A 27,558-nucleotide genomic window follows, 5' to 3' on the forward strand; every position below is an offset into this window, starting at 1 on the left:
AAAATTACAAATTGTCTTCACTAATAGAGCTGTAGCTAGCAAGTTTTATTGGCATTCATCTTCACAGTTTTTACTAGTCTCTGATTTCAAAACTAGTTATTCATCAGTTTGTTGTGTAGACGTTCGTACATTTATTTGGACTGACAGTCATAATGGCCCTCTGAAGGATGCGGGCCGCGACAAAAACGAATTTGACACCCCAGTTACACTTCCTTTTCAGCAGCAAGGGTTATTCCGAGAATACCAACAATACAAACAAAACAAAATTTTATTGAAAACAATGACAGCGTTAACTAGGGCAACATCAATTAGGGCGTGCAAAATGAAATGATCACTTCCTTGTCATGTGTTGTCATTTTCACGCTCTATTTTATTTTCGGAGAGATTTTGAACCATGCCAATGTTAACTACCCAAGACAAAAAAAACAATCTTTTCTCTTGACTACGGTACACTATAAGTATACAGCAGAAGGACACTGTGTTAGGCTCCATAAAGTAAATAGGATGAGTAATAGTTGGAGCCATCAGCCACACTTTGAGCTTGCCTGTCAAGTCAGCCTCCCCCGTCCATTATTTTGCTCTCTCTCTCGCTCTCTCTCTCTCTCTCTGTCTCTCTCTCCGTCTCCCTCGCTTAGTGCATCTCCACAATAATGACGATACCATACATGAAAGCGTCCACCTGCCTGCTGGATGTGTGCGAATGTGTCGTGAAGAAAAGGAAGAGGTTACCTTAAGCTGGACTCTTTTCTCCCTGCTACTTTCCAGCGCTTTCTCATATTTATCTCTCAGTGTGGCGCCAGGTTGTCCTCTCCATCTCCTTTTCAGTTGTTGGCTGGAGCTCATGTCCAGTGTCTTGCTCTGTACTGGGCCTCCATGAGTTTCACAGAGGACAAGAAATTCTTCCCTGGAAGGTAGGCAGCACTATTTAGTCTCCTCTAAATTTTACACATCAGACTGTGACATTCAGCGTTGGAATAATTACAATAATATTTTTACTTTAGTTGAATGCAAGTGTGTGTACATTCCCATGTGTTTTAAATGTTTGAACTACATTCAGACTGGCACAAGTTGTGTTCTGTTTTCCCTGTTTTCATGTGTTGACTGAAAGTCAAGCAAGGTTCAAAAGTACAAAGTGGTGAATGTACATGCTGACATCACGGTAGCAGGGCAGTAATGAGTTCTGCCTCTCTGCACAATTGACGCCATACACTCACTTGGTGTTTCATTATTTCTGTTGATAATTAGCTTGATGTTATCATTTTTCAAATAGCTTGCTGCTGTGATACCACAAGACCCTGAGCACATTGTTGACATTTGGTTGCTAGAGCGCACGGTGCCGTGAGATGTCAGATGTGATTTTAATGACAAATTGAAAAGACAATGATTTCAAAAATATCTAACAAGAAATTTGCTTCCCTTAATGAGTGAGGTACACATAGAAACAGCTTAATAAAAGACAAGTGTTTTTTCTTAAAGATTATTTACTACAGTGATTGACTGTTATGGGAACTTTTCAAAGACAAGAAAACCACCAAATGTTATCAACGCCAGACTAAATGATCATCTGAATGATGGTCTCCAGAGCCCATTACATAAGATGTTTGTTTTCAAAGTGCTGTTTGAAAGAAAGCCCCGCAGCCACTTTGTCATGTTGCTGTGCAAATAGTGGAGCACGATGGCGTTTGATTGTCACTGTCACTGACTTTCAGTAGAGCAGGCGGTCGGTTACACACAGCAAGGGTAAAGACGGTGCACTTCAGGCTCACAAAAGGTCTCCCAAGGTCTTTGGCTTTGTGCATCACTGCTCAATGAGTGACAAATGTGTGGCTCAAGTGAGGGGATGCATATAAATACAGCGCCACTGAGAGACCCAAAATTTAAAAAAAAAAAATCAACACAAGTGGAGTAAAATATTTTGGATCCTGATAACATCCATCAATGCATTGTCTGAACCACGCAGACACAGGGAGAACATGCAAACTCAGTCAGCTTGAGTCAGATAAGACAGCTCTGTAAATAAAAATACAAAAGTTAATCAACCTGTTCACAGCTCAGCCTGAAAAGTCAGACCGAATAAGCCAAAAGCACAGCTGAGCTGCTTTGGCTCTTCCAGGCTCTTGCCATCTGGCCCCACCCCAGAGGTATTTTTCTCCTTCACTTCCACAGATGTCAAGATGCATCACAGATTACCCACCATACAACATATAGATCATGCCAACATTGCTGGATGGCCATGAACTCATGGGTTTGGTGCTCTCAATGCCAAGTTGCCAACCTTTCAAGATGAATCAAGACAAAATCACGCTCTCAAGGAGCATTAAAATGAGGCATGAGTGTTTTTCTTTGTTCTGATGGCACTCAGACAGAGGGGCGCATCAAGATTGACTGGCGTGCTCACTTGCATCACAATCAAGTCTTTCTCTTGATCTTGCCTGCATACTTCAGTCCTTGAGAGTCACTGTTGCAATTTCAATACTGTCGAATAGTACCTCCACACATATGTCCCCGCAGATGAGATAGAGAATGTGAGAGTTTATTGTTTGAAAAGAGGAAAGAAGCTGTTGAAATGTTTGCCGTTGTGTGTGTGTGTGCAATGTGCATGTTTTCATTCCAAATGGACTCATAAGTGTGCCAATGTTCTAGATGAGAAATGCTTCAGACACAACAGCTGTGTTTACCTCCACTATCTCCAAGGAGTATGATGTCGTCATGGGCTCAATTTATATTTTATATTGTGAGTAAACTCCTTGATGATCCTCAGCGGAAGTCGCCAAGTTGGCACACCTGAACAATTTGTTTTTTTCAATTCCCACCCAGGCGTGCTGTCCCTCCTAGGCAATTGCATTCTGTTACTTGTTGCACATCACAAACGCTCAAGCCTGAAGCCACCCGAGTTCTTCATCATCAATCTCTCCATCAGTGACCTTGGAATGACGCTCTTTTTATTCCCCCTGGCAATACCGTCAGCTTTCTCACACAGGTATGCCATCAAGTCTTAAGACTTTTTGGAATGGAATTATCACAAAAAGCAAGGTTCCACTATTAATTAATCGACCATTATCGTTAAACATCTCATAGGGACTCCTATGTTGATAGTGTTACAAATTCAAGTTCCTTGATTTATTTAGTAGCATTTTGCTTGCCTTGAATTAGTTTGTGGTATCATGAGAATTTTTGTACATGTACAGGATTTTAGCATCAAAAATCTCATATTGGTCAAGCTCTAATCGATATTTAAGTTCAATTTCCTCCAGTCTTCACCATTTTCTTCTCTCCTCTGCATACAGGTGGCTGTTCGGAGAGACCGCCTGTCAACTCTATGCAATGTGTGGTGTACTGTTCGGTCTTTGCAGCCTGACAAACCTCACTGCCCTCTCTTTAGTTTGTTGCCTTAAAGTCTGCTTTCCAAATTATGGTGAGAAACTCATGGACAACCAACTAGTAGCTTGCAACTAGCAAAACAGCTCACTGAATCTCTTGTCTCAGGAAACAAGTTCTCTTGGGCACATGCTCGCCTCCTGGTGGTCGGAGTCTGGTGTTACGCTTCAGTGTTTGCCTTGGGGCCCTTAGGACAGTGGGGACGATACGGCACGGAACCCTACGGCACGGCCTGTTGCATTGACTGGCACGCGCCCAACCACGAGCTTTCAGCTATGTCGTACATTGTCTGCCTTTTTATCTTTTGTTACGCATTGCCCTGCACCATCATCTTTCTTTCCTACTCGTCTATCCTGCTCACGGTACGAGGGTCCCGGCAGGCTGTCCAGCAGCACGTGTCGCCGCAAGCTAAAAGCACCAGTGCGCACTCGCTTATTGTCAAGGTTAGAGCGAGTGAGTGTCTCTCTTCAACGTTAGCAACGTGAAAGTAGAGCAGTACAATATAGTAGTACACACTATTTTAAATCTGGACACAGGTACTTTTATATATTTACATAAAAATATCTAACAACAATGTGACCTCACGTGAATATATTTCGGCCAAATATGCATGCAACTTTGAAATACAGCAGATTGTATACAAATAGATTTTGTCGATTGTAGTCTGGAACGTAACCCCAAATGAGAGATTATGGTTTTATGGATCAGTAGCTGTCTCTCTCTATTCTTTTCTACAGCTGTCAGTAGCAGTGTGTATAGGCTTCCTCTGTGCTTGGACTCCCTATGCCGGTGTTGCCATGTGGTCAGCATTCAGTGACGCCGCACGGGTTCCTCCGTCCGCATTCGCCGTGGCCGCTGTGTTTGCCAAATCCTCCACCGTCTACAATCCAGCGGTCTACCTGCTGTGCAAGCCAAACTTCCGCGAGTGTCTCTACAGGGACACCTTCACGTTATGGCAGAGGATCTATAGGTCAAGTCCACGACTGGGTGCCACCCCAGAATCCAGCAAAGACACGAGTATCCCCGCACGCTTTTCAAACGGGCAAGTGGACGGATGTGAGGTCTGTCCTTCACTACGTTAACAATCCTGCCATGTAGTGTCATGTAAGATCAACCCAAAGGACTGCTTGCATCCTGACTGGATCGGTTCACAGAGAGGTGACACTAAGCCAACTCGCCGCCGCCACACCACTGGCTGACTTCCTCTAGTGGTGCTGCCAAACAAAACAGGACCAGAAACACATGACGACATCACCGGGAAGGTGTTTTTGTGTACAAGTTGCAAGACTTTATAAAATTGCGAGATGGTCAGCTCTTATTGTGTTCCAATTCTCTACAAATGTGACCCACCACATCCTTTTTTATGGCCCCTCAAAGCAAATTAAGTGTGTTTACTAAAATGGATGTGGTCTTTCTCATTTTGGCAGGAAAATCTATACGAGTATTTGGTATGCAACCAATGATGATTTTAATAATCAAATAAACTGTTTATTTTTATTTTTGAAGGATCAATGAATCCTATTAAAAAAGCATTTTGATTTCCATCCCTTTATTCAAAAATTACATCAAATTGACAGTGCAGACAATGCACAAACCCCAAAAACCGTGAAACTGTGATGCTCGCAATTCAAGCAAGAGTGCAGTTTGATGAAAAGTTCAGTCTGCAGTAGAAGGCGGTAAAAGTCCAAAATGACATGCCGTGGGGTGAGGGAGAATCGATTAATCTTAATTCTTATTCCAAGAACACAAGATTAATCAGATTACTGTGATTAGACTCGCGGGGACACGTAAAACATAAGTGCAATTGATTTAGTTTTCCCTTTAGTTTCCTTTAAAGGATGGAATCCATCAAATTCTGGCAGCCACTTTTCTCCACAGGGACTCGGTTTTATTGTGGAACAGTCAGATTTAGGTGATGCACTTGGAACTATACTGTCTTGTGTTATGTGGACACTATATTGATTACATTACTGATTGATTACATTCATTGTAGGTAATGTGCTCTCTTTCATAATCCTGGAGCAATTTTAATGCTACCGGACATATCCCAAAACATGTGATACTGTGCTGTATATCACTTCATGTATGTGTAGAAAATACATAAAATACACAAAGAAAATATTGCGCTCTGTTTGATAAAGTCGAGTTTTGTTTATTATAAAGATTGAGTGTCAATATAGTGATGTGGTGGTGAGAGGTTCAAGAGTAATATACTGACTTATGCACTGGTGTCAAAGTCAAGGTGAGGGAGGCCCGCCCAAATAAAATGGGTTTATAAATAAATTGGGTTATTTAATATTTCTTTCTAACTTGATCTGTCCATTTAACGGAATTGACACAGAATTTCTAAAACAGCTCCCTGAGGAAAAACTATAACTACATTGTGGCACACCATGGAAATGAGTTCAACAGTCTTTGTCTAATGCATTACTATTTTGCCACAAGAGGGATTGAAATCATAGGATTTCGTAGAAAGGAAAATAAATATATTTTTTCTTTATGGGGTAATTAATCATGAAAATAGAAATACTGCAGTTCTGGAAGCACTGCTTTTGGTTAAAACAAAAAACGTCGTTGATGTGTTGCTTTGGAAGAGTTTTCAAGATTTCTGCACAAAGGGTACATTTCTATCCTCTTTAAAAGCATTTCTATTTCAGTACGTACTCATTTGCGGTAATGATAAAATACCGCTACTGTTTGCTTATGACATGACTCCCCCTGCTGTTTACAAACGACAGATGATGAATGTACAATTGTATTCCAGTGGGCTGCTACTGCAAGGAATTCAAGAATCACTAGGAACAGTTTGATATTGATACCTGCATTTATTTATTTATTTATTTATTTATTTAAAAAAAAATTTTTTACATTTTTGGGGGGCTTGTAATTTGCTTGCTATCAACTCTACATTATTGCCTTTTTTCCGCATTACGTCAAACAGGCCGCTATTTTCTTGGCCGGAAAGTTACATGACGTCACTAGCCGACGCAAGAAGCGGGATTTTCGAGTGAAGTACTCGTCATTTGCGAGAGCTGCTGGAATTGATGACGGATTCTTTATCTGCTTAAACTGTGAGTTGGAAAAATTTATATACATGTACGACGTTACTCTTCTGAGCTGTGTCCATAATTGGAGGTTAACAGTACGTGGTAAAATCCTCGTCAAAGGACCTAACTACAAGCGTCGACGTTAACCTGTCACATTTATTTCCCACTTGAAATCCGTATTATTTTTTTTTCACCTTAACCCTGGGCACAAGGAAGGAATTCAATTTTGCGGTCAATGTTTTCCTTACTCCTGACAATGACAAATGACACGAAACTTTTCGGATGCCCCTCAGTGGTTGCTAGGTTACTCGACTGTCACCAGCGGTGACATAAACTAGTAAAAAAAAACAACGAAAAAAGCTAAAAAAAAAAAGAAACTCGTAAAATGTACTTTTTTTTTTCGGAAAAACTTTATTCACTCCCATGTTTTACAGTGTGAGAAGAACTGGGTTATACATACATTAATATAGAACTGATTACTTTTGTGAAAACCTATGTTAAACTCCTAACCAAAGCGAAGTTTTGCTGTGACATTTGCTGTCAAACTTTGTAATTTAACTCAACCGCTGGCAACACAATGACATGAATTAAACCATAGCATAAATATTTTTGTTTCAGGTGACAAGATTACTCCAGGAATATGCTCAACTATTTGACACCCTTCTTGTACAAGTGGGAAAAGCTGAAAGAAATTTGGTTATCTGTATACTATAACAGGAAGGTCACCAAGACCCATGTTATTGAATGTAATTTGGATTCAGCAGTAGAAGATATCGTATCTTCCCCACAGGTGCACAATTCTAAAGTATTAACGTCATACGCCCAACAAATGCCCCAAAAGTACTGTACAAAATGGCTGCTACTGTATTTACAGATTCTGGGTTTACGACTGTCTGGATCTCTACTTCTTGGCGTGACTCAGATCTTCTGCAGAAAAGCAAAATATCTCCTAACAGACTGCAGTCATGCCATGGATAAACTCAAACTGTCATTTAGGCCAGGTAAAACATTTGTACTCATCATCTGTGGAGTGCAAATTTTATTTGTTGAAATTGGCCAACTTGATGGAATTAAAAAAAAAAAACTGCCAAATGTCTAACTGGGTGCTTATACCAATTAATTGATGGACACTGAGTTGATTAGTGCCAGAATGTTAAGGGACCGTATAGACATTTTCTTTTACTCACGCCCCGAAGGTTCTGTTAGTTTTCTCTTGTCAAGTAAGATTATTCTGATATTGGCATCTGCTTGTAACCTTTTACATTCCAGATGCTCCAGAAAAGACAAAAAATTTGTCTTGTGAAGGATCTGAGGCCACAGTAAAAGAAATCTCCTTGAGTAACGACATTTCTTACTTGCCTCACTCAAGGTACCTTTTTGTGTTCTTCTGATTACACTTCATATAACCATGAGTGAAAAATATGAATTATAAATGGCTGAATATTACATTCAAAATTTTAATTATTTGATTGATATTTATTATTCGTTATGTCTTTCTCTCCATTAGTGACTTCAACGTGGATATGAATGTGGATGTCTACTCGCAAAACTTAAGTCATGCAGAGGAAATTACCATCAAGGAATATTCAAGTAACCATTGACAAAAACAGAAGAATTCAATTATCTATACTCAGTTTAATCTGTTCTTAAGTTTTAAGTACTCTGTTGTATGAATGGCACAAGATGGATAGGACACATTAAAGAGGAAGTTAACCCCAATTTTTTTTTCACAATAACATGTTTTATGTGCCCCCAATAGTCCAAACACAGCATTTTGATTATATATTGCATTTGTGGGATTTGAGTTAAAAAAAAATCAAGCTGATACTGTATCTCCAAGTCGCATTCCCCCCAGAAACATTTTCAGATTTTTTTCAAGTGAGGTGAATACTGAAAGAGTACTGGTTTGGATTATTGTTCTCTCTATGTGATTTGCAGTTGATATGACCATCAGTCAGCTGGATATGAACTTTCAAACTCTGGGTCACCCAGAAGACTTGTTCGGGGATGAGGACATCGGAGTAGATTTATGTCTTGGTAGGTCTTCTTAAATGATCTGAACAGACATACGGTATTCTACGATTGTGTCCATTTTGACCAATTTATCTTGATTCTCTGTCATCTATTGTCAATAAAGTTGTGATTTTTGATCCCACAGACTTCCTGACATCCTGCGGCACTCATCCTGACTTTTCTGAGTTCATCCCAGATGATAATGAGACACCTAACAAATATTCCCTCACCCAAAAGCATGGTACAACAGGGTTCTTAGAGATTCATTATTTAGCGTTCAGTTTCACAAATATATGTAAAAATAGGTGCAACCTCCTGGTTGAGAAATTCCCTCTGTTCTTCAGATGTAATTAGAAGAGATCCTGCAGAGGAAGAAGAGTCCCTGAATCAGCCATCTTACAAGCAGACATCCTTTGTCGTTCCACCTGTGACTGATGCTTGTAGGCACAACCAAACTTTATTTACACCTATTACACTTAAATGTCTGAAACCAAACATGCAAAAATCTGGTCAATCCAAGGACAGATGTTGTCCTTGCAAATAGAAGTCGAATGGCCAAAAACTTCTTTGTATGTTGACATTGCCTTACAGCCGGAGGATAATTGCTTAAGAAAGTACTGACTTAGACCATTTGAAGGGATACCAGTCATGGCCAAGATGGTAGTGATTATCAGGAGTCATAGAATTTACATGACACGTCTCCATTGCACAGGCATGTGGCCTGTGGGCTAGATCTGGCCCGCCACATTAGCAAGTAAAGTGTATTGACTTCCTGTTTCTTGCTCAAATTCAAAATTGTCTTCACTTTTAAAAACGTTCGGCAATTGCAAAGCATTTTTTATCGATTCCACTCTTAAAATAAAGTAGAAAAAAATAAATAATGGGCAATTATTTCAAATTTAGATGTATTAAACATTACTTGACTCACTATTCTCATCTCCTCAGCAAGTACAAATAAGAAGAGAAGACAGAGGAAGTGCAACTTGATCATGGACCAAATGACATTTCTGAATGACAAAGTCATGCAGATGCAGCTTAGCGACGACTCTGATCTGATTGACATCCCGATCATGGCTACCCCCACTCAGCAGCTCATGTACTGGAAAGAAAGCGGAACTGCAGTCAAACTGCTCATGCGGCCATGCTCCAATGTTATAGGTTCAGAGATTAAGGAGGTACCCTGAAACCACTTTCTCTTCCCAGATCAAGTCATAAAAACACCCGTTTGAAATGTATGATACTGCCGAATTCCATTTTCTCCTGATAGGCTTTTCCAAAGGACGTTATCCAGGTGACATTTGAGGAGGAAGAGGTCATGCGGCAAGATGACCATGAAGGTAGGATATTTCGCTCGAGTCGGGCCTGGCCGATTAATCAGTCGTCTGATTTCATTGGCTCTTTAAAATAATCATAATCTGCCAGAGTTTTACAGATTACACGATGATATATTCTTAATGTCCCATGAAACAGTAAATGGTGATCAGTGTTGGAGTCACAATAATGATGTTATTGTGCCGTTTGTCCACTAGACGGGGCTCTGACGCCAATAAGCATCTCTCTGAGAGCGATTTGGTTACTGATTATGCAAGGGCTCCCGGTTTAATACGCAATTTACAATTGTTATAACTAGCAATTAATGATATATTTGTCATTGCAATCATTAATGGACAAAAACCTATTTTTTAAAAATTCATTCTATATTTTTTAAATTGACCTGCTTGTCAGTTCTCAGACTTTTTTTTCCTGCCAAATATCAGAATTGGTCTCAAATAGTTTTTTTGGTCGCCATTATTTCCACACACAACAGCGTGTCTTATTGAAGTGTTTCTGTTCTTTTCCACAGCTCTGTACCCTGTGTCCGCTCTCAGTAACACGAGCCCACTCAGCACAGAAAGCTTCAATGATTCCTCCACAGAACACAAGCTCACAGAGGTTAATTATTCCAGCGACCACCTGAGTGACTTGGAGCTCATGCAAGTAAGCGCAAATATTTCTAGCCAATTGTGATGGTTCAGTCACATTTATCACATGTGCTTTGTGTCGCAGGATGAACACATATTGGACACAAGTCAACCAGTGCTTTCACCAGAGTACCCGATGTTTGTCCATCAGTCTCACATGGAGCAGCACAGTCAGGTGGCTTCAAAGTTTGTGTGGCTCAAGCTTTTGCCAGCATTGTTGGATTCAAATTAACTTGGCAGTGGGGCTACCATTTTCAAACCATTTGGTCCCTGTTAACTTGTCTCCCTGGAGGTTGAGCCGACACTTCCTGTAAATAACACGGTCCCTTTGTAACTTGCAGTCTTTGCTGGGCTGCCAAAACTCTGGGGAGAATCAGACGGTGGACCGACATTCACAGATGCTTCTGAAATCCCTACAAGTAAGTCCCTAAAAATAAAGTAATTATTAATGCTGATATCAACCATCCTAAATCCAGTATTTCCTCTAGACTATATGGCAAAAAATTATGTATTTATATGTATATATAGTATATACATATTAAAGTTATGTGTGTGTGTGCACGTGTGTGGCAGTGTTCTGAGGGCACTTCGTTCTGCCTGAGGGACCTTTGCTCAGGACACACCCGCCTGCAGGTGGCTAGAACAGTCCAGTGTTGCCTTATGCTTCATAAGGAAGGGGTTGTGAATCTGCACAAGAGTGGTCCATGCCACGACATCTTTCTCACCCTGGTTCTGCATTCTTCACGTTGAAACACTAAACACAGTTTAAGAAGTTGTCAGTGGGTTCTTCAACAGGTTGCAGTCTTGGTTTTGGAGAACGTGGTTGTGTGTTAAATAATAATACAATTGCAAGAGAAAAATATTTATTTGTATTCATTCTAGAGCAACTCATAATTGAAGTGAAACCCAATTTTAGTTGAACTGAAAACAGAGCACTTTCTTCTGAGTGAAACGTTGAACAACAGTTGTTCTGCTGTTGGACAGTTGACATTTATTGCTTGAAAATGTTGACGCTGTTGCTGTTTTAAAAGCCAGCAGTGTGTATCAAACTGTACGTTACAATTTGTCATTAAATTATTAAGATCTGATTGCAACGTGTATCATTCAGGTTTGTTGCATTACAATCATCCCTGCTATGTTACACTTCACTTTTTCTAGGCTCACTGTGTTAAACAGAGGTAGCAAAATGAACACAAACGCATATTACAACACGACCTGCCATTTGTCACAACTCACGTAACTGAGCAGAGCTGCTCACGCTTAAGCCAGTTAACTCCCAACCAAGACTCGACTCTTGTTTGCCGACTCTGAGGTCACTCAATAGATCGTCACAGATACTACAGTACTGTCGACCATGAGGATGGCGATACCCAGTGGAGAAAAATACCTGCATGGTGCAACTCACATGCATTCCTTCTGGGATCATAAACATGCTCATTTGGTGTATATACAAATCATAAAATGCATTGAGTTGCTACTTTGTGGATTTTGTGGGTCACGGGGGTGGTCTGCAATACAAACCGGAGATTGGCCAATCCTAAGCATAATAATGTGTTTAATCCATACTGTATGAATATTGGCAGAAATGTCTTCCTGCTGGTTTCATTTCACTCTTCTGGGAAGACTTCTTTTATTCCATCCATTCTTGATTGGAGAATGGAGCCTACCCTATCCTGGCTGACTTCCTACACCAGGGGTCGGGAACCTTTTTGGCAGACAGAGCCATAAATGCCCATTTTAAAAAAAAAAAAAAAATTCCCGTGAGAGCCATACCATTTAAAAAAACAAACAAACGATGGGCTAAATACAATTAAATGCATGTATTTTAATTAAGACCAACGATTTTTTGAGTGTACTAATATATTCTTTTTAATAACGTTTTTATATTGAAAGTTAGAAAAAAAACTCACCATTAATGATACTTCTGGGGCTGCATTGTTTTGCTGATGGCTTTGTAGTCCGGTTGATATGCGGTGAGGTTGAGTTTCATGCAGGCGTTGAGGCGCTCATCAGTCATAATGGCCCGATCGTGGACGGTTCTTGCTGACAGAGGCATGTCTTTTATCCGTTTGAGTATCTTTTCTTTATCCGTGAAGTTGTCAAAAAGTTCATTTGCCACATCAAGCATAAATGTTGAAATATTCACCATCAGTAAATGGCTTTCCGTTGCTCACAATTGCTAATGCGCCAGCAAAACTAACTGAATTAAAGTCACCTTGTCTGGTCCCTACACGGAGTTGATGTTGACTAGCTTGACTAGCTTGACTAGCTCGGTCCACTCACTCTGAAATGTTCGGTAATCGTCATCTTTTTTTCTCTTCGCCATCTTTCTTGCTTGCCTGGCACACACCAGCTAGCTAGCTGAAATTTTAAATAAAGCGGATGGAATTTTACCTCTCACGACCCCGTAGGCACCGTGTTGTCCAATAGAAATCGCGCTTTTTTTTTGTCCGACCTAGCGTCACCCTTCTCTACACCGAAGGGCAGCTGGGATTGGCTGATATGACGCAACCGTGGATTTCAGCGGAAGAAAACAGATGGGATGGATTGCAAACGTGATCATATTTTATATTTTGAAAGCTAATTTAACATTTTGATCTCAGTCGGTCTATTTTTTACTTTGATCATATAACAACATTATTTCTGACTTCGATTGTGTCAACAAATGTCAGATTTGTCCGCGAACCAGACATAGTCACCAAAAGAGCTATATATGGCTCGCGACCCATAGGTTCCCGACCCCTGTCCTACACAATGGGTGGGCCGCCAGTCAATCACTGTCCAAACAGACAACCATTCACTCACATTTACTGCCCCTGAATGAGAACTTGTGAAACCACGTTGCCTGCGCCAGGTGAACAACAGAAACACTTTCACATGTAAAATGAAACACACTACTACTGAAATGCTCACACATGCACAAGTAAAATACCAGAGGCGTAGCCAAGCCGGGGCGAGCCGGGGCGGCGCCCCGGTTAGGACTCCCTGCGCCCCGGTTGGAAAAAAAAAAAAAAAAAAAAAATCGAGCTTTTTCGATTCTTCATTTTCATGCCGTTTTTTTCTTTCGGTCTTGCGCGAATGTGCTTGCGCTATTCTATGTGCGCGATGTTATCCATTCACCGTTTGCCTCCCGGACGTTGTTTTAGCGATCAGCGAACGGCGTGGGTGATGTTCGATTTTTTTTCCTGTGGGCGTGCGCCCCTACTGGAAAAATTCCTGGCTACGCCTCTGTAAAATACTCTCACATATTCCACATTGACCTAAAAATCTTTTAATAACTATGGTGCTCTCACACTATTACTCATTCCTGAATTGTCCACACACTACTGAAACACTTTTTTTCAGTAGGCTATATGAGATAGATTGATTAATTGATCAGAAAGCATTTCAGTCCAGTATATCAAGAGTACTTTATTAGTAGTTGATACGTGTGAGAGCATTGTGATTGTGAGAGCGCTGAACATTTGTCCCTGACGGTCCCATCTCATGTCCTGTCCTCCCTTCTGTCGTCTCCTCTCGTCCCCTGCTGTCTCTTTAAGAGGCATCGACGTCGCAGTGGGCGCACTCGATATGAGCCCTTCATGGCTGCAGGATGCGCTCGGATCCGCATCAGCTGCTGCGTCTTCTCGCCACGCTGCCAGCGACGCACCAGCCGCAGCCTCGGTATAGTTGTCGTCGTCCCCGTGAGCGGCACGCTCGGGTCCGAGGCTTCTGACACGGTGAGACGCGTTCGCGGTACCCGCCGCCACACAAACGGCTTTATCGGACACCTCTGCAGGACTCAGCCTTTTCGCCTCTCTATTTTGTGCTCCTTCTGTTTTTCACTACTTAATTGTATTCCAGGATGCTCTACATATTGTGGCCGCTTTTGGTGCGCTTTTTGTGCCAGATGCTCGCCTCCGCATCCTCAATCACGCGCACGCTTACGTAACACGCTTACGTATTTCTCGCCATTAACGCCGTGACCACCTGTTGGTGGATGCTGCTGATGCTGCTATTGCTCATATACGTACAAGAGGCGAGGTGAGATGGATGGAATTGTGCGTGCGTTCGTTCTCGATCATGAGAGAAATCTCTCGGAACCCCACCACTCAGAAAAGTATTAATACAAAACTAAAGATGATGTCGTCGAAATGTACTCACAGCACGACCTATTGTGAAATGAACACAAAGCCATGGTTTGCATGAATGAAAAAGTTGATTGTACCTTTCGCCATTTACTTCATTCATACAGCACATTTCATACACAAGGGAAATCAATGTGCTTCACGCAGACAAAGACACAACACGTCAAAGGATTTAAAAACTCAATTAACAATATTAGAAGCAGAGTAAAAACAACACACTGTTCCACAGTCTGAACGGCTACGTCATCCGTCCAAGTCCAAGACATCATCTTGGAGGGAGCGTGACTGTTTGATTGTTCTTGAATCTGCAAAGTTGTTTTGAGTTTATATTTAACTTTAATCCCACTTAAAAATAGAGCTGAAGACTGTTTTGGTTCATTCAGTTGTTAATTTGCTCTAGTGTAGACAGTGACATTGAACTGATCAATATACTGGTTGCTTCATATCATCTGCATTCTGCATAGCTATGATATCAAGTATTTGACCCAAAGTTAACATATCATCACGCTAATAACATAACTGCCGAACTCATTTTTTGCCTAAGTCATTTTTTTTTTTCCAGGAAATGACTCTCCATAATCCAATTTAGTGCCAATCAGATTCTAATACCATAAATGCATTTACTATTTTTCAGAGTCTAGCTGGAAGGACTCCGAGCCTCCTTTACTAGAGGCAGCATGTCCTTAACGCTCACCCCAAGCAGGAAACCTTCATCAGGTCAGCACAGGTATGGTCACATCCTGCTTGCTCATCCAAACAATGTTTAGGATACATCAACCCAATATTGTCGTTTTCACAACAAGGCGCTCTGCAGGAGCGAGTGGTAGCAGCGGACGATGCAACCCTAGTGACATGTCCAGCACCAGCAACTACTCGCTGAAGGTCAAGGCGACAGAGGGAAGCCTCACGCCTCGGATGTATCCTAGTACGCCGAGGTACAAAGTTGCTAATCAGGGGATTTTCTTTGGCATAATATGATGAGTCATGGGGGCAGGCTGTGCATTTTCCACCTATCAACATTAAGCTCTTCCCCACATAGAAAATAAAATAAACGCCAAAAATCTACCCAAAACATGGTGTCGCCATTGTTTTTTCTCCTCAGGCGTCAGGCAAAGCATACGGTGTGTAGCGACAACCATGGGATCAGGCCTCCCGCCCCAGAGCAATACCTCACTCCCCTGCAGCAGAAAGAAGTGTGCATACGTCATCTGCGAGCCAGACTGAGGGACAACGTGGAGCGATTACATCACAGGTCAGTCATATCAAATACATCCGTCAGTCGTTTACAAACCTTATGTACAATATAAATTAAGATTTAACATACTGTGTCAGCCTCTCTACTGTAAATCTTGATTTTTTTACTCTGCCATGAAAGCCGACAGGTTTTTGTGTTGACTCAAAATAAGACATTTGCAAACATCTGCTTTTATTTTGGAATACAATGATTTTTTTTGCCAATTTTCTCACAGCTGTTATGGAATCATAACTAATTTATGTTTGCGCATTCTAAGCGCTATATTTTTCAAAAGATGAAAAACAGAAACTATTGCCCTGGCACCTGTTGTTTACCAGCAATACAAAAGGTTCGTAAAAAAATTCATGTACTTTCCATATTCTCGTGTTACACCACAGGGACTACGAAATAGATGAGTTGAGGACTCAGCTATACAGGATGCAGGAAGACTGGATTGAAGAAGAATGCCACCGCGTGGAGGCCCAGTTGGCCCTCAAAGAAGCCCGCAAGGAAATTCAGCACCTGCAAGAAGTGGTGGAGTCTGTCAGGTCCAATCTGGGTAAGCAAGACCACGACCATAAGCCATGCATGAGGTCACAGGACCCGAGGCCCAGCGGGAGGTCTCGCTCCTGCGGCTGCTCCCCCGCCAGCACTTTGACCCGAAGCAGACACCTGAGCGCCGAGGCCGCGCCGACCGAGTCGAACCGATCGTCATGCCACCTGCTGCTGGAGGCCGGACTCCTCACGGAGCGCACGCCGCGGCGAGACCGCGCCGAAGGGACTGCGCTGCCCTACGCCGCGTGTGACCGGCTGTGCCGAGGGGGCGCGGTATCCGTCTCGCACTCCTGCCACTCTCTGTCCGGAAGCTGCTACCTCCCTCATCATCACTTGTTCCTGCACTTACCTCAGGAGGAGCCCCCGGAAACTATTGCCTCGGCTTCGACGGCACCCGCCGATCCTGTCCCGAGTGCTCCGGCTAGGAGAAAGCCAGAAGTACGCTCGCAGGCCTGCAGCCCGACCATGACTTGGCGGTCACGTGAGGACAGCGGCCCAGAGGAGCTGAGCGTCATTTCCGTGCCGTCGGCGGACACGAGCCCCGCGGATCCCTTCGTCACTCCGACGACTTTGCTTCCTCTGTCTCCTCCAGAGATCCCCCACGTGCGCCAACCCCACTCCGCGGCCCCCCACAGGCAGGAAGCAGCCATCTTGGAGACAGAGGAGGACTGCAAAGATGAAGGGGGAAATGATGATGCGCCTCAGAGGTGCCACTGGAGCCCTTACTTCCTGGTGGATCTGTTGGCCTTGGCTGCGCCGGTGGTTCCGACTGTGGCGTGGCTGTGTCGCGGATCACCTCAGGATATTGCGCCCGTCTATCACATCGGCTCCTTGCTGAGAGGTTGCTGTGCCGTGGCCTTGCATTCGCTCCGTCGGAGAGGCGGCGGGCCGGGACGCGGACGAGCCAGCGTGAGTGGAACGCCCATCTGACTTGGAATCTCAACTGTCCAGGCTTTCTCAAACTTAACACGCTTTTGGCATGGGCTGCTCTTGTCACATTTAGTAGCTTCAAAGAATATGTCAGAGAATTGGTGTGAATTTATGGGGGGTTACTTATTTGCACACAGAGAAAAATCATTCTCAAAGATAAAAGTGGACCCCCGCTATTTACAGGAGAGAGCGATTGCAACTCAAAACACTCATCTTTTCCCCATTGTAATGAATGGAAATGCAATTACATTCCAGCCTCCTCTCCTCAAAACCGATTTTCTTCCAGAATTGACTTGACTTCCAGAATGTTTTTTTTTATATATCCAGAAACATAATATAATATTGTCCATCCATACAGTTTGCCGCCCAAAGACTGATTTAGCACGCCTGTGACCCTCATGAGGGTCACAGGCGTGCTAAATCTCAGACAATATTTTTCCATAGATGTTGAGATTGACAAAGGGTGGTCATGGTCACCCCTGGCAACCACATAGCTCCGCCCCTGGGTCCAAGCAAAATGCTATTCAAGCAAATTGCTGGAGTGCTCCAGTTCAGTTGTATTGAACTTATGTACAATACATTTGCATCTAATCTTTCAGAATGGTTTGTTTTCAACCATTAAGGTATAATGTTTATTACACTTTTCTGTTCTACTATGTATATTTTTCATTCTCATAGTATAGTTTTTGTAATTTTATTTTACAGTATTTACTTAGCTGATGTTTTACTGTTTTGAGAATTTTTTTCCCATAAGATTTTGGGTGAACTCAAAATTGTGTGACTTTTTCGGACTCTACTGTGCGCTTTGTCCTGTCTACAATTTTATTTGTGCAAGAAAATCAGATTTTTTCAATTTCAGTTTAGTGGAAACATTTTCTCCCCAGACGTACGTAGTTTATGATCCCCTAAATAGACAAATCATCACTTGTCATGTACAGTATTTTCTTTTCAAGAGCATTTCCTGCGGGAACATTTCTTTATAAATATTTAATAGCTTGCATAATAAAAAACTTTACAGGGACTTAACAGTGGCAACAAAGCATAGGAGGAGCTAACTTGTCATTTTCCATGGAAATACTTGACCAACGTGTGTGTGGACTGAAGGTTATACAAGGTCATGTTGTGATCCGTGAATGTATGAATGCAAAAGGCTTTGTCTAAGGATTTTTAAGATAATGTTTTGGGTCTATTTTTGAACTTTGTATATATAAAGAAAGTGCGAATGTGTTAACATAGGACAAGAGAAGACAGAGTGAGGTAAAGTTCCTGCTGAATTAGCAAATCCTAAGCACGTAATAAAATATGTACAATAACTAGTTTGAACCTTATGCAAAGAAATATATATTTTTGTTTTCAGGGGTAGTTTGCTAGCTCAATTCAACTTAAAGGTTGGATCTGCACGTTGCACAAAAACAGAATCTTTTTTTGGTTGAAATATAAATGTACTGTATATCTTTAACTTGCAAGGGTACGATTGCTCCTTAAATCTGATCTGTCCTATTCCTACAAAGCAATGAGACGCTTGTACAGACTGTACTCTTTTATTGTCAAGAGTAAGAAAGAGAATGTAACATCCACAGCTTGTAACACACAACTCCTTAAAATAAACGCAATCACAAATTGCAAGGTGCCTCGTGGGTAAGTTTTCATGCAACAAACCTTTTGCCACAAACGTTTTTCGGGGGGCAGGGGTACATTTTCCCCACATAAATTTTTTTTTTTTTTTTTTTTAGAGCAAACCAAGACAAAAAGCGTCCAACTGTGAGTGTCTGAGCGCTAAAATCATCGTGCTCTCATAAATAAATGTCGCTGGCAAAAATTGTGGAGAGCTGTAGGCAACTCTGTTTGTGTGCTTGATTTGAGGATGTCAAGTGATGAGACGTCCTTGTGTCATGTCGCCGGTTAACTAAGTGCCATGGCCACTCGTAAAACAGCTGCACGTCAAAACAATTCCTTTTGAAAAAACACATTAAGACCAGTGTTGTAGAAAGGCCACACGAGGAATGAAACTGATTCAGAACTTCAGAACAAAGAAAAAGCATGTAAATGTCAAAAATCAAACAAAACATGAAAATACATTGCAGTATGTCTAGGATGGGATGAGGTTGGACTGAGTAGAAGGTCCAAACTAGAAGGAAGTGGTATGCATATGAAAAGGAGAGTGGACAGGTGAAGGTATAGACATAGTAGGTCCTATGCAGGAGTCATCTGGATTTTCCTCCATGTTCCCATGATAGGATTTGACCTGCAGTCAACACAAAAGCAGCACGATACAGGTGACAGTAAAGATTTCTGCCTCATTATAAAATCATACGTGCGACACCCAGATCAATGTTTGGTCACCAGGCATGTTGACTGCACGCTGTTGCAGGTGCATGCACTCATTCAGGGAGAAATACAGAGAAAGAAAAAAAGATGGTTGAAGTGTTGACTCTACAGCTGGGGTGACAGACACTGTGGTGCCTGCGGGCATCAAGTAGCCCCCTCAGGACCACATGAGTAGGCTGTTTCAACAATAGCTCAAGAGTGTGAAAATGTGTGTGTTGTTTTGTTTTTTTTTAAAACGAAAATGCTGCAAATGATAAATTCAAGTATGGTTTTGTTGCATTGAGCATTAATGCAGATTAACAATTTTTTTTTTTCGATTGTCATTTTTTTCCAATTGCGGAGAATAATAATTTTGCTTGATTGCACAGCCCAACTCAAGTGTGTTGTTTTCGCTGGCAAAATCACGACTGTGGCTCTTACGTCACCTCATTTCATGGACCGAAAAACGATGGGGAGAGATTTGTCAAAACTAATGTTCCTCGAGAGGAACCTCCTATGCAGAGTTTAAGATCAACAAACACAGGAAGTGGCTGAGCGAAGGGTAGAGACACGCACACGCATGTCACGTCACCTGACACGCTCTAACAGTCACTCATGGATGGAGGCAAAAAAATCTTGAGGCTCGTATCTTGGAATGTTCGTAAGTATAGGTGTTCGTAAGTAGACGTTACATGTTTTTGCCTGCAGTATTTATATTCAAGAAAAAAAGTGTTTATTTTTATCCAAATATCCGATCAAATCAAATATTAGATCAAATTTTCAGTAGGATATCGGAACACCAAAATATTTTGTCTCACCCTGGCAAGTTGCACGGAACGAGGCAAAGCGGCGAAGACGCTTCAGCCCTACTCCAGTCCCAGCAACTCCACGTCGAAGATGAGCGTAGCGTTTGGGGGGATGACCCCTGGGTGGCCCTTGCTGCCGTAAGCGTAGTCCGGCGAGCAGATCAGCTTGGCTCGCTGACCTACGCTCATCTGTGGAGGTGGAGAGAAGGTTACAGGCGGGTTCACCATTGTGCAGGGAGAAAGGCTCCGCTCAACTCCTCACCTGAGCGACTCCTTCTTCCCAGCCACGGATGACCTCCTGGTGTCCTATCTTGAACTTGAAAGGCTTCGCTCGGCCCCTCGAGGAGTCAAACACTTTCCCGTCATCCAGTGTTCCTGACCACAGAGAAGGTGTGTGTCACACCCATACTGTTCACGAAGCTCTCTATACAAAAAGTCAAGCCAACTGCTCCAACAACTGCTTCTATCATCAAACTGTTGCCACTGACATCAACCGGACAACGTCATCCTAACATCAAGTTCAATTGCAACTTAAGTAACATCTAATGTTTGATTATGTCGGCCTTTTGCCCCTGCATGCAGATTGTCCTTATAGTCAAATGACAGTGACATTTTGAAATCAAAATCATCTTCACAAATCAAATGACTTGATCGCCACCTTGACAAGTGACGTAATTTTGACGCAATCGCGGTATTGTCAATGGGTCATTCCACCAAACCGATGCCATTTGCGCCCCCAGGAAATAAAATACATGAAAATGCATTTTTCTTGCACATTGTGTTGTGATGGCCAAAGTTCATGCATTTGCTATTTTTTTAACATTTATTAATGACACTGATCATGTCTTATAGTGGGACTAAAATAGTTTCATTTATCGTCGACATATTAATTTATTTCAATCAGAAATGTGATATTGACATTGTTTGACGAGTTGGCTAAACGAATCGATAGTTCTGAGAACTCTTTTGCAACCAGACTCTTCCGAAGATCCTTCAAACACATCAGATCCGTGATAAGTGGCGTAACGTTTACATCCTCAACACTTGGCTTGTTATCGCTGATTAGTTATTAACGTAGTTTCACTATCTAACTAACACCGCCCCCCCCTTCTCCCCGAGAACAACAATGAGCTTACATGAAAACCAATTTGACAGAACAATTTTTTTTCTAGGGCAGGAGTGATGTGCATTCCAGCTCATTTAGGTGAACTGAATCTCTAGAATCAGTTCACCCAAAGGATTCGTTCAAACGAATCGTTCAATGAATCCCCCAATCCTACCACCCCACCCACTCACACACACACTGATACGTTTTTTTTTTTTTTTTTTTTACATCCAGTGGAAACAACCCATACACAAACAATACAACCACACAACCCCGCTAAATTATTATATACAATAATTGGCTCGGGTAATTAACACATTTCTTTCTATAATACAACACTTACACACTCAATAGTCTCTCACCCGGTTGTGAACGGGAAATTGCGTCACTGACTCGTTCATGAACGGGAAATTACGTCACTTACTCGTAAAGTCCCTCCTCCATCTATCGCTCGCTGGCGCTGCTGATTGGTCGTTCGCGAAGATTGACGAGTGAGTGACAGACAGCATTGCCGCTATGCCATTGCCAGCCGACACACTTTATGCCGACATTTAATCTTTTAATTTTGTTTTTGTTGGCTTGTAGTTGATGGTGTTATTATATATCGAATGTGTTTGTGTTTGAATAAAAGGTTGGAAAAAAAAAACTTTATGCCGACATTTGTTAATTTTGGGGACACCAACTCATATAACAACGTAAAACACATACGTACATATTGTCATATAAAGCAGTTAACCAAATGTCTGATTTTTACGTTTTGATTGGCGAATATAAAAACAAGGAATAAAACACCAGACAAGTTATAACTTAAATGTTTATTAAAATAATAATAATAATAATTAAAGTACATCTCAAACCAGCAATCTAATGTGAAACTGCAGTCGATACGTTGGATAACAATATTTAGGCATATATATGCATACATGTTATTTAAAACCTACTGTAAGTAAATCGTAAATCTACATTGTGGTTTACATAGTTCACGCCAGGAGACGCAACACGTCCACTGACTGATCCGTTGATGCACAAGAAGGCAGTTCACTCATTGACTCGTTAGCGAATGGGAAAGCCAGGATTCGTTCCCTCACTGATCCGTTCTCACGGTGAACTGGAAATGCGAATCACTCACTCACTGATTCGTTCACTCATAGATTCGTTCGTTGGTGAACGGGAAATACAATTCACGACTCGTTCGTGAACGGGAAGTTACGTCACTGACTCGTAAAGTCCCTCCTCCATCTAACGCTCGCTGACGCTGCTGATTGGCTGATTTTCTTCTTCGTTTTGTTTTACGGCGAGGTAGCACCAGCTTCAATGGGCATTACTGACGTCTACTGGTTGAAGTTATATATGAAAGGAAAAAAAGAACGAATCACTTTAGGAAGAGATTCGTTCACTCTCGTTCACTGAAAGGATTCGTTCCTTTTGAACGAATCGTTCACTCACGAGCCAACACTATAGGGCAGCATTGCAGCTGGTTAGCCCATTAGCTTAAGTTAGCCGCCTAGCTTAACGCGGGCCGATTGGCAAAAAGCTAGGCTCCTGCTAACTCACCCAAACCATAAAAAAAACAACTAATACACACTTCAATTAAACATAAGATCATTAAATATAAACGTTAGCGACCCAGTGATTTCTCACCAAAAAGCCATAATGACTTCACGCTTGACCACTAGCCAAAGAGGAAACCTTCCGCCGCGCACCACAATACCAAGTGGAAACAAACCAACCCAGTTCACGACAAGAATGCATTAAGCCAAAACGTCGGAAGCAAACAATGGTAGGATAATCATTATTACTATTATTATTCAAAGGCCAAACGGTTAAGTTTGTCGCTCTTGTAGCCGCGACCCTTACTCACCAGTGTAGTGCACCACGACGCGCTGCCCCTTCTTGGGAAACGTTTGTCCTGCAGACACGCACGGGACAGCACCGTCGGAATAGACAAAAACCACCACCACAACAACAAACCGATTTGGCAAAAAGATAAGGCGAGCTCGACCTACCGTCCCCCGCCTTGATGGTTTCAATTAGCACTCCCATGTTCGCGATTCCTCGGCCGTTCCGTTTCGACCACCGTGCGAAGAGCGGAAGCAGGGGGATGCACAGTTTGCACACGCGCAGGCGCAGGCGTGCGTGCGCCCACACGCGCAAATCTGGGGTTATTGTTTATCTTTTGTGGGAAGCGCACACGCGCACGCGTACATTTGGAACTTAAGCCTTTCAGAATGGATGGATACTTTTAAAAGTACAATTCCACATCAACCCTGAAAAAAAACAATCAAAAGAATGGACACGTTTTGTATAATGATCGCACTTTTCCATATTTCACAACTTACTCAAGTTATTCAAACAATTTCCAAATTCCAAATGTTCCGTTCAACATTGGAAACTATTAGGGGTGTAACGATTCATCGATACACATCGATTAATCGATATAATGCTCTACGATTTATTGGCATCGATGCTAAACGTAAACACCGATTTATATCGCCGTGTTTGACCTCGGACATTAGACGCGACTTTATTTTGAAATCCAGTTCATTGTTGCTTGCTTCCTCTTTCCGGGAGCAGTACGCGGCGTGCTGTGTTGTGAGCAGAGCAGGCACGTGAAAGGGGAGCCGACAACTACGCGGCTCCTGGGCTGGTGCTATGGCTAGTGTCCAAGAAGACGAGGAAATTCGCTGCCCTTTGGGCTTCAAGTCATTCGTTTGGAAGCACTTTGGATTCCAAAGAAAAGATGGCTCAACGGACAATTAAAATTATTGTAAATAAATAGTTCAGTAATGCACTTTAAAGTTAATGGTATTACAAAAAAAGAAAGAATATTCATTTTTCTTTACTTATATGAGAAAAAATATAGGAATTCGATAAAGTTCAGTGTTAAAATAAGCACTTTGTATACTACAATACTCTTGTAATTTCCTAAATAAAGAGTTTGCAGTACCTTGTTGATTTTGCGTATGAATTGTTATAAATCAGGATATTGTTCTATATTTTTTATTTAAAAAAAATAATTAAAAATAAAAATATCGATCGTGGAGCACTATATCGTGATGTATCGTGAATGAATCACAGCAGGCTTTAAGATATCGGCAATAATCGTATCGTGGTCCTTTGTATCGATATGATATCGTATCGTGACAAAACCCGCGATTTACACCCCTAGAAACTATGTTTCCACATTTCACAAAGTCCCACTTTCCATTATTCCACATTTTCCATGACAACATTCGCGTAACAGTGCTGACATTTTACGTATTCACGGACTTTTATATTTCTCAACAAATGCGAGTCTTTCCAACTTTTCCATGACCCAATTCCTACAAATCTATCTTCTTCCTACAAATTCACCACATTGCATGACTGATTAAAATAAACAACTTCAAACTGAGCATTCAGGTCTACCAAGCTGTTCAATTGGAACACTTCCAAATGTCCCAATATAATTCCCCACATGGAGATATTTTACATATATTGACTCCTCCATACAGTTTATCGACTCATACATATTTAATATATATTGACTCTTAATCAAATTCCTCATTCAGTCGGTCTTCAATGTCTTCCCAAGTCCAGCAAAGTCTCTTCCGCTGGGCAGCTCTGCCAGAAAGGATTGGATCACTGGAACAAATCTTGTGGCCTGGAAAGCAGAAAGTGGGTCTTGCAAAGCACGCCCTTCAGACTGGTGTCAGAAACATCAAGGCAAGTGGTCCTGCTGTAGTTGACTGTCCCTTGGGAAGAGCGGATTGGAGAAGGTCTTTGAGAGGAAGAGGGCCAGTCTCTCATCAGGGCCCTCGAGAACCTTGGAGTGACGGGACTGTACCTCAGGAAGTCCATCTGGATTGAACATACCAAATACAAGTCCAATCAATTTTTTGGGGAAGGGATTAGCAAGCAAACTGAAATTTGTGACATAAGAAGATGAAGCATAAATCCACAGGACATATCAGACAGTATTGTGAAGACAACAAAAGAGTTAGTGAAGCACACTAATTTTAAGTAGCATGTCTGTCAGGTCAGATAACATCAAAACACCGAAAACAACATTTTGGCCATCAAGACAAAGATACAAACCCAAATAAGTCATTTCAGTCGTTGACCATTTGTGGTGTTTTTAACCTTGAAGTATGGATATCAAAAGTTGACTTAGTTGGTTTTTCCATCTGCCTTCTTTGCTCTGGTCACTCTCTTGGTGTGTATACACTACAAAGACGTCTTACAACATGCTTGTTTAGTCTCGGCGTCGAAATGGACTTCTGCATTGTGTTGCATTTTGCGTCGAGATGTGAAGTGAATGTGAAGTCGTCACATTAGTCGGCTGATCTGCGTTTCTGTTGACAAACGGAGCTTCTGAACTGTTGAAAGAAAAAATAATTGCCAGCAATAGCATCACGGGGAAAAATGTCCCTATAAAACATTCCAAAAACATGGAATAATGATAATTACGTTAATTGTAAAGAATTAATCTATTTTTCGCCCCACATTTTGCTTCGATTTAATGGTCATTGTGCTGCTCCTTGTGTTGTGTGCAACTTGGCCACTCGAGGGCAGTATAACGCACACACAAGAATTTAAATGGGACCAAAGGGGACTTTCACAACTCCTCAGAATGAGTCATTCTTTGGAGAGGATAAAAAAGCACATTGCCACAAACAGTAGATGTTACTTGTAAGCACTCGTGTGTTTTTCCCATTATGTGTTAGCATTAGCATTGAGCTAAGGCTAAGGTATGGAATTGTTTGAAATACAGTGTAATTCTCTTTGTTTCATGCTTAGTTTGAGAGAAAACCTAATCTAGTAGTGCATTGAAATTGACTTTTTTTTTTTTTTTAAAGAAAAAGTGATCCTCCACAGCATTAAACTCATAACAGAGTCACAGCAAACAGGCTTGAGGCGTCACACTTTTAAGAGGAGAGAGAACACTGTTAGATGTCTCCTTGAATGAGTCACGTTCTCGACATCGGGTGGTGACTCACATGAGCTGCGACATTCTTTCCCACATCCCTTAGAAATGCTTTTGAAAGAATCAGCCATAGGCCTTGGCAGACAGACACGTGGCTAGACTGTACATGGACACACATCGCAGCTCATCACTACAGCATTGATATTACTCCTTTTTCTTAGAGGCTAGAATAGAAACCAACGAGGAGCATTACATTGTCTGCCTACGTAAGTGCGTGGCAGCATTTCTATTGTTACTAAGCTTCTTATTGACTTGAGTAAGTTGCAAGTGTGACTTTCTACTAGATGCGCATTTTGTTTCAGCTTTGACTTTTCTTGGACGACTCACCCTCGCAAAGTAACTTTAAATTGACTATTTTCTTGGAAGTAATGTTAGACTACCAGGTACTTTGTCTCAGCCCATAATCTCCAGTGACTAATAGAAGTTGGAGAATTTATTTTAAAAAAACAAACAAAAAAAAACACAGAACTGCACTTTCAGGGTTCAACTGTTTATTTCACAAGTTGCCATTCTAAAACTCAACACTGATGCACCAAACTGCCATCGCAGCGGTTTGAGAGTCAGGATCCTGCACATGCAGCATTTGACAAGATTAAATATCTGAACAGGGCCAGGATTGAATAGATTTAATAAAAAAAATAAAAACAAAACAAAAATATTTTTAATCGTACCATTTAGAACACCGATGTCCAAATGAGCAATCTGTAAATTACGATTACATAAAGTGTCGCGATTGATAGTTGTCCATGCAAAATAATCAAGAAATAATCAGTTGTGTTTTGCAACAGCAACCTAATTAAACGTAAAAGCAGTTTAATAGCATTCACAAGCTCGTCATAGAAAAAATAAGAATTAACAACTGTGACTTTGACCATTTGTCCGCTGTTATTTCAAAGCCAATAGAGATGATCACCAATCATCCAAAAACAAAACAAGTTACAAATGAAGCCATTAACAGGCCCTCCCACCCCCAAAATGGATGCCTTCAACATGTCCACTGAATTTTGCATCGAACGGCAATATTAGCTTACCTCTCTCTAACTTTCCAGTGCTTCAACGTTCAAAATTTCATCCATAGAATGTAGGGCTACAAAATTCTAGAGATTTGAAAAGTTGGTCTTTTTCTGTG

The 27,558-nt window shown here is 41.6% G+C and overlaps 3 protein-coding genes and 3 long non-coding RNA genes across 6 annotated transcripts; 2 read left to right on the forward strand and 4 right to left on the reverse strand.

Moving 5' to 3' along the window:
* Position 1: 1 nt before the first annotated feature.
* Positions 2 to 27,556, reverse strand: LOC119119606. Its single transcript, XR_005097359.1, has 3 exons — positions 27,149 to 27,556; positions 15,042 to 15,045; positions 2 to 15 (listed from the first exon to the last, which is right to left on the reverse strand). It is a non-coding gene; the product is annotated as an uncharacterized LOC119119606 (long non-coding RNA).
* Positions 576 to 5,515, forward strand: LOC119119603 (opsin-5-like). The gene is made up of 6 exons (XM_037246071.1): positions 576 to 911; positions 2,644 to 2,734; positions 2,818 to 2,980; positions 3,288 to 3,415; positions 3,487 to 3,821; positions 4,116 to 5,515. The coding sequence occupies exons 2-6, from the start codon at positions 2,644 to 2,646 to the stop codon at positions 4,458 to 4,460; spliced, it is 1,062 nt and encodes a 353-aa protein (XP_037101966.1). The 5' UTR covers positions 576 to 911; the 3' UTR covers positions 4,461 to 5,515.
* Positions 12,033 to 13,323, reverse strand: LOC119119609. Its single transcript, XR_005097361.1, has 2 exons — positions 12,310 to 13,323; positions 12,033 to 12,104 (listed from the first exon to the last, which is right to left on the reverse strand). It is a non-coding gene; the product is annotated as an uncharacterized LOC119119609 (long non-coding RNA).
* LOC119119601 (syntaphilin) lies at positions 13,915 to 19,266 on the forward strand. The gene is made up of 5 exons (XM_037246067.1): positions 13,915 to 14,118; positions 15,161 to 15,253; positions 15,330 to 15,461; positions 15,629 to 15,778; positions 16,159 to 19,266. Exons 2-5 carry the CDS (start codon positions 15,204 to 15,206, stop codon positions 17,243 to 17,245), a joined length of 1,419 nt encoding a protein of 472 aa, XP_037101962.1. The 5' UTR covers positions 13,915 to 14,118; positions 15,161 to 15,203; the 3' UTR covers positions 17,246 to 19,266.
* Positions 18,920 to 23,590, reverse strand: LOC119119605 (peptidyl-prolyl cis-trans isomerase FKBP1A-like). Its single transcript, XM_037246073.1, has 5 exons — positions 23,470 to 23,590; positions 23,325 to 23,372; positions 20,621 to 20,733; positions 20,371 to 20,547; positions 18,920 to 19,490 (listed from the first exon to the last, which is right to left on the reverse strand). Exons 1-4 carry the CDS (start codon positions 23,504 to 23,506, stop codon positions 20,419 to 20,421), a joined length of 327 nt encoding a protein of 108 aa, XP_037101968.1. The 5' UTR covers positions 23,507 to 23,590; the 3' UTR covers positions 18,920 to 19,490; positions 20,371 to 20,418.
* LOC119119607 lies at positions 20,929 to 23,306 on the reverse strand. The gene is made up of 2 exons (XR_005097360.1): positions 22,920 to 23,306; positions 20,929 to 21,526 (listed from the first exon to the last, which is right to left on the reverse strand). It is a non-coding gene; the product is annotated as an uncharacterized LOC119119607 (long non-coding RNA).
* Positions 27,557 to 27,558: the final 2 nt, after the last annotated feature.

The sequence above is a fragment of the Syngnathus acus genome, chromosome 2 (genome assembly GCF_901709675.1).
Source record: "Syngnathus acus chromosome 2, fSynAcu1.2, whole genome shotgun sequence".
Lineage (NCBI taxonomy): Eukaryota > Metazoa > Chordata > Actinopteri > Syngnathiformes > Syngnathidae > Syngnathus > Syngnathus acus.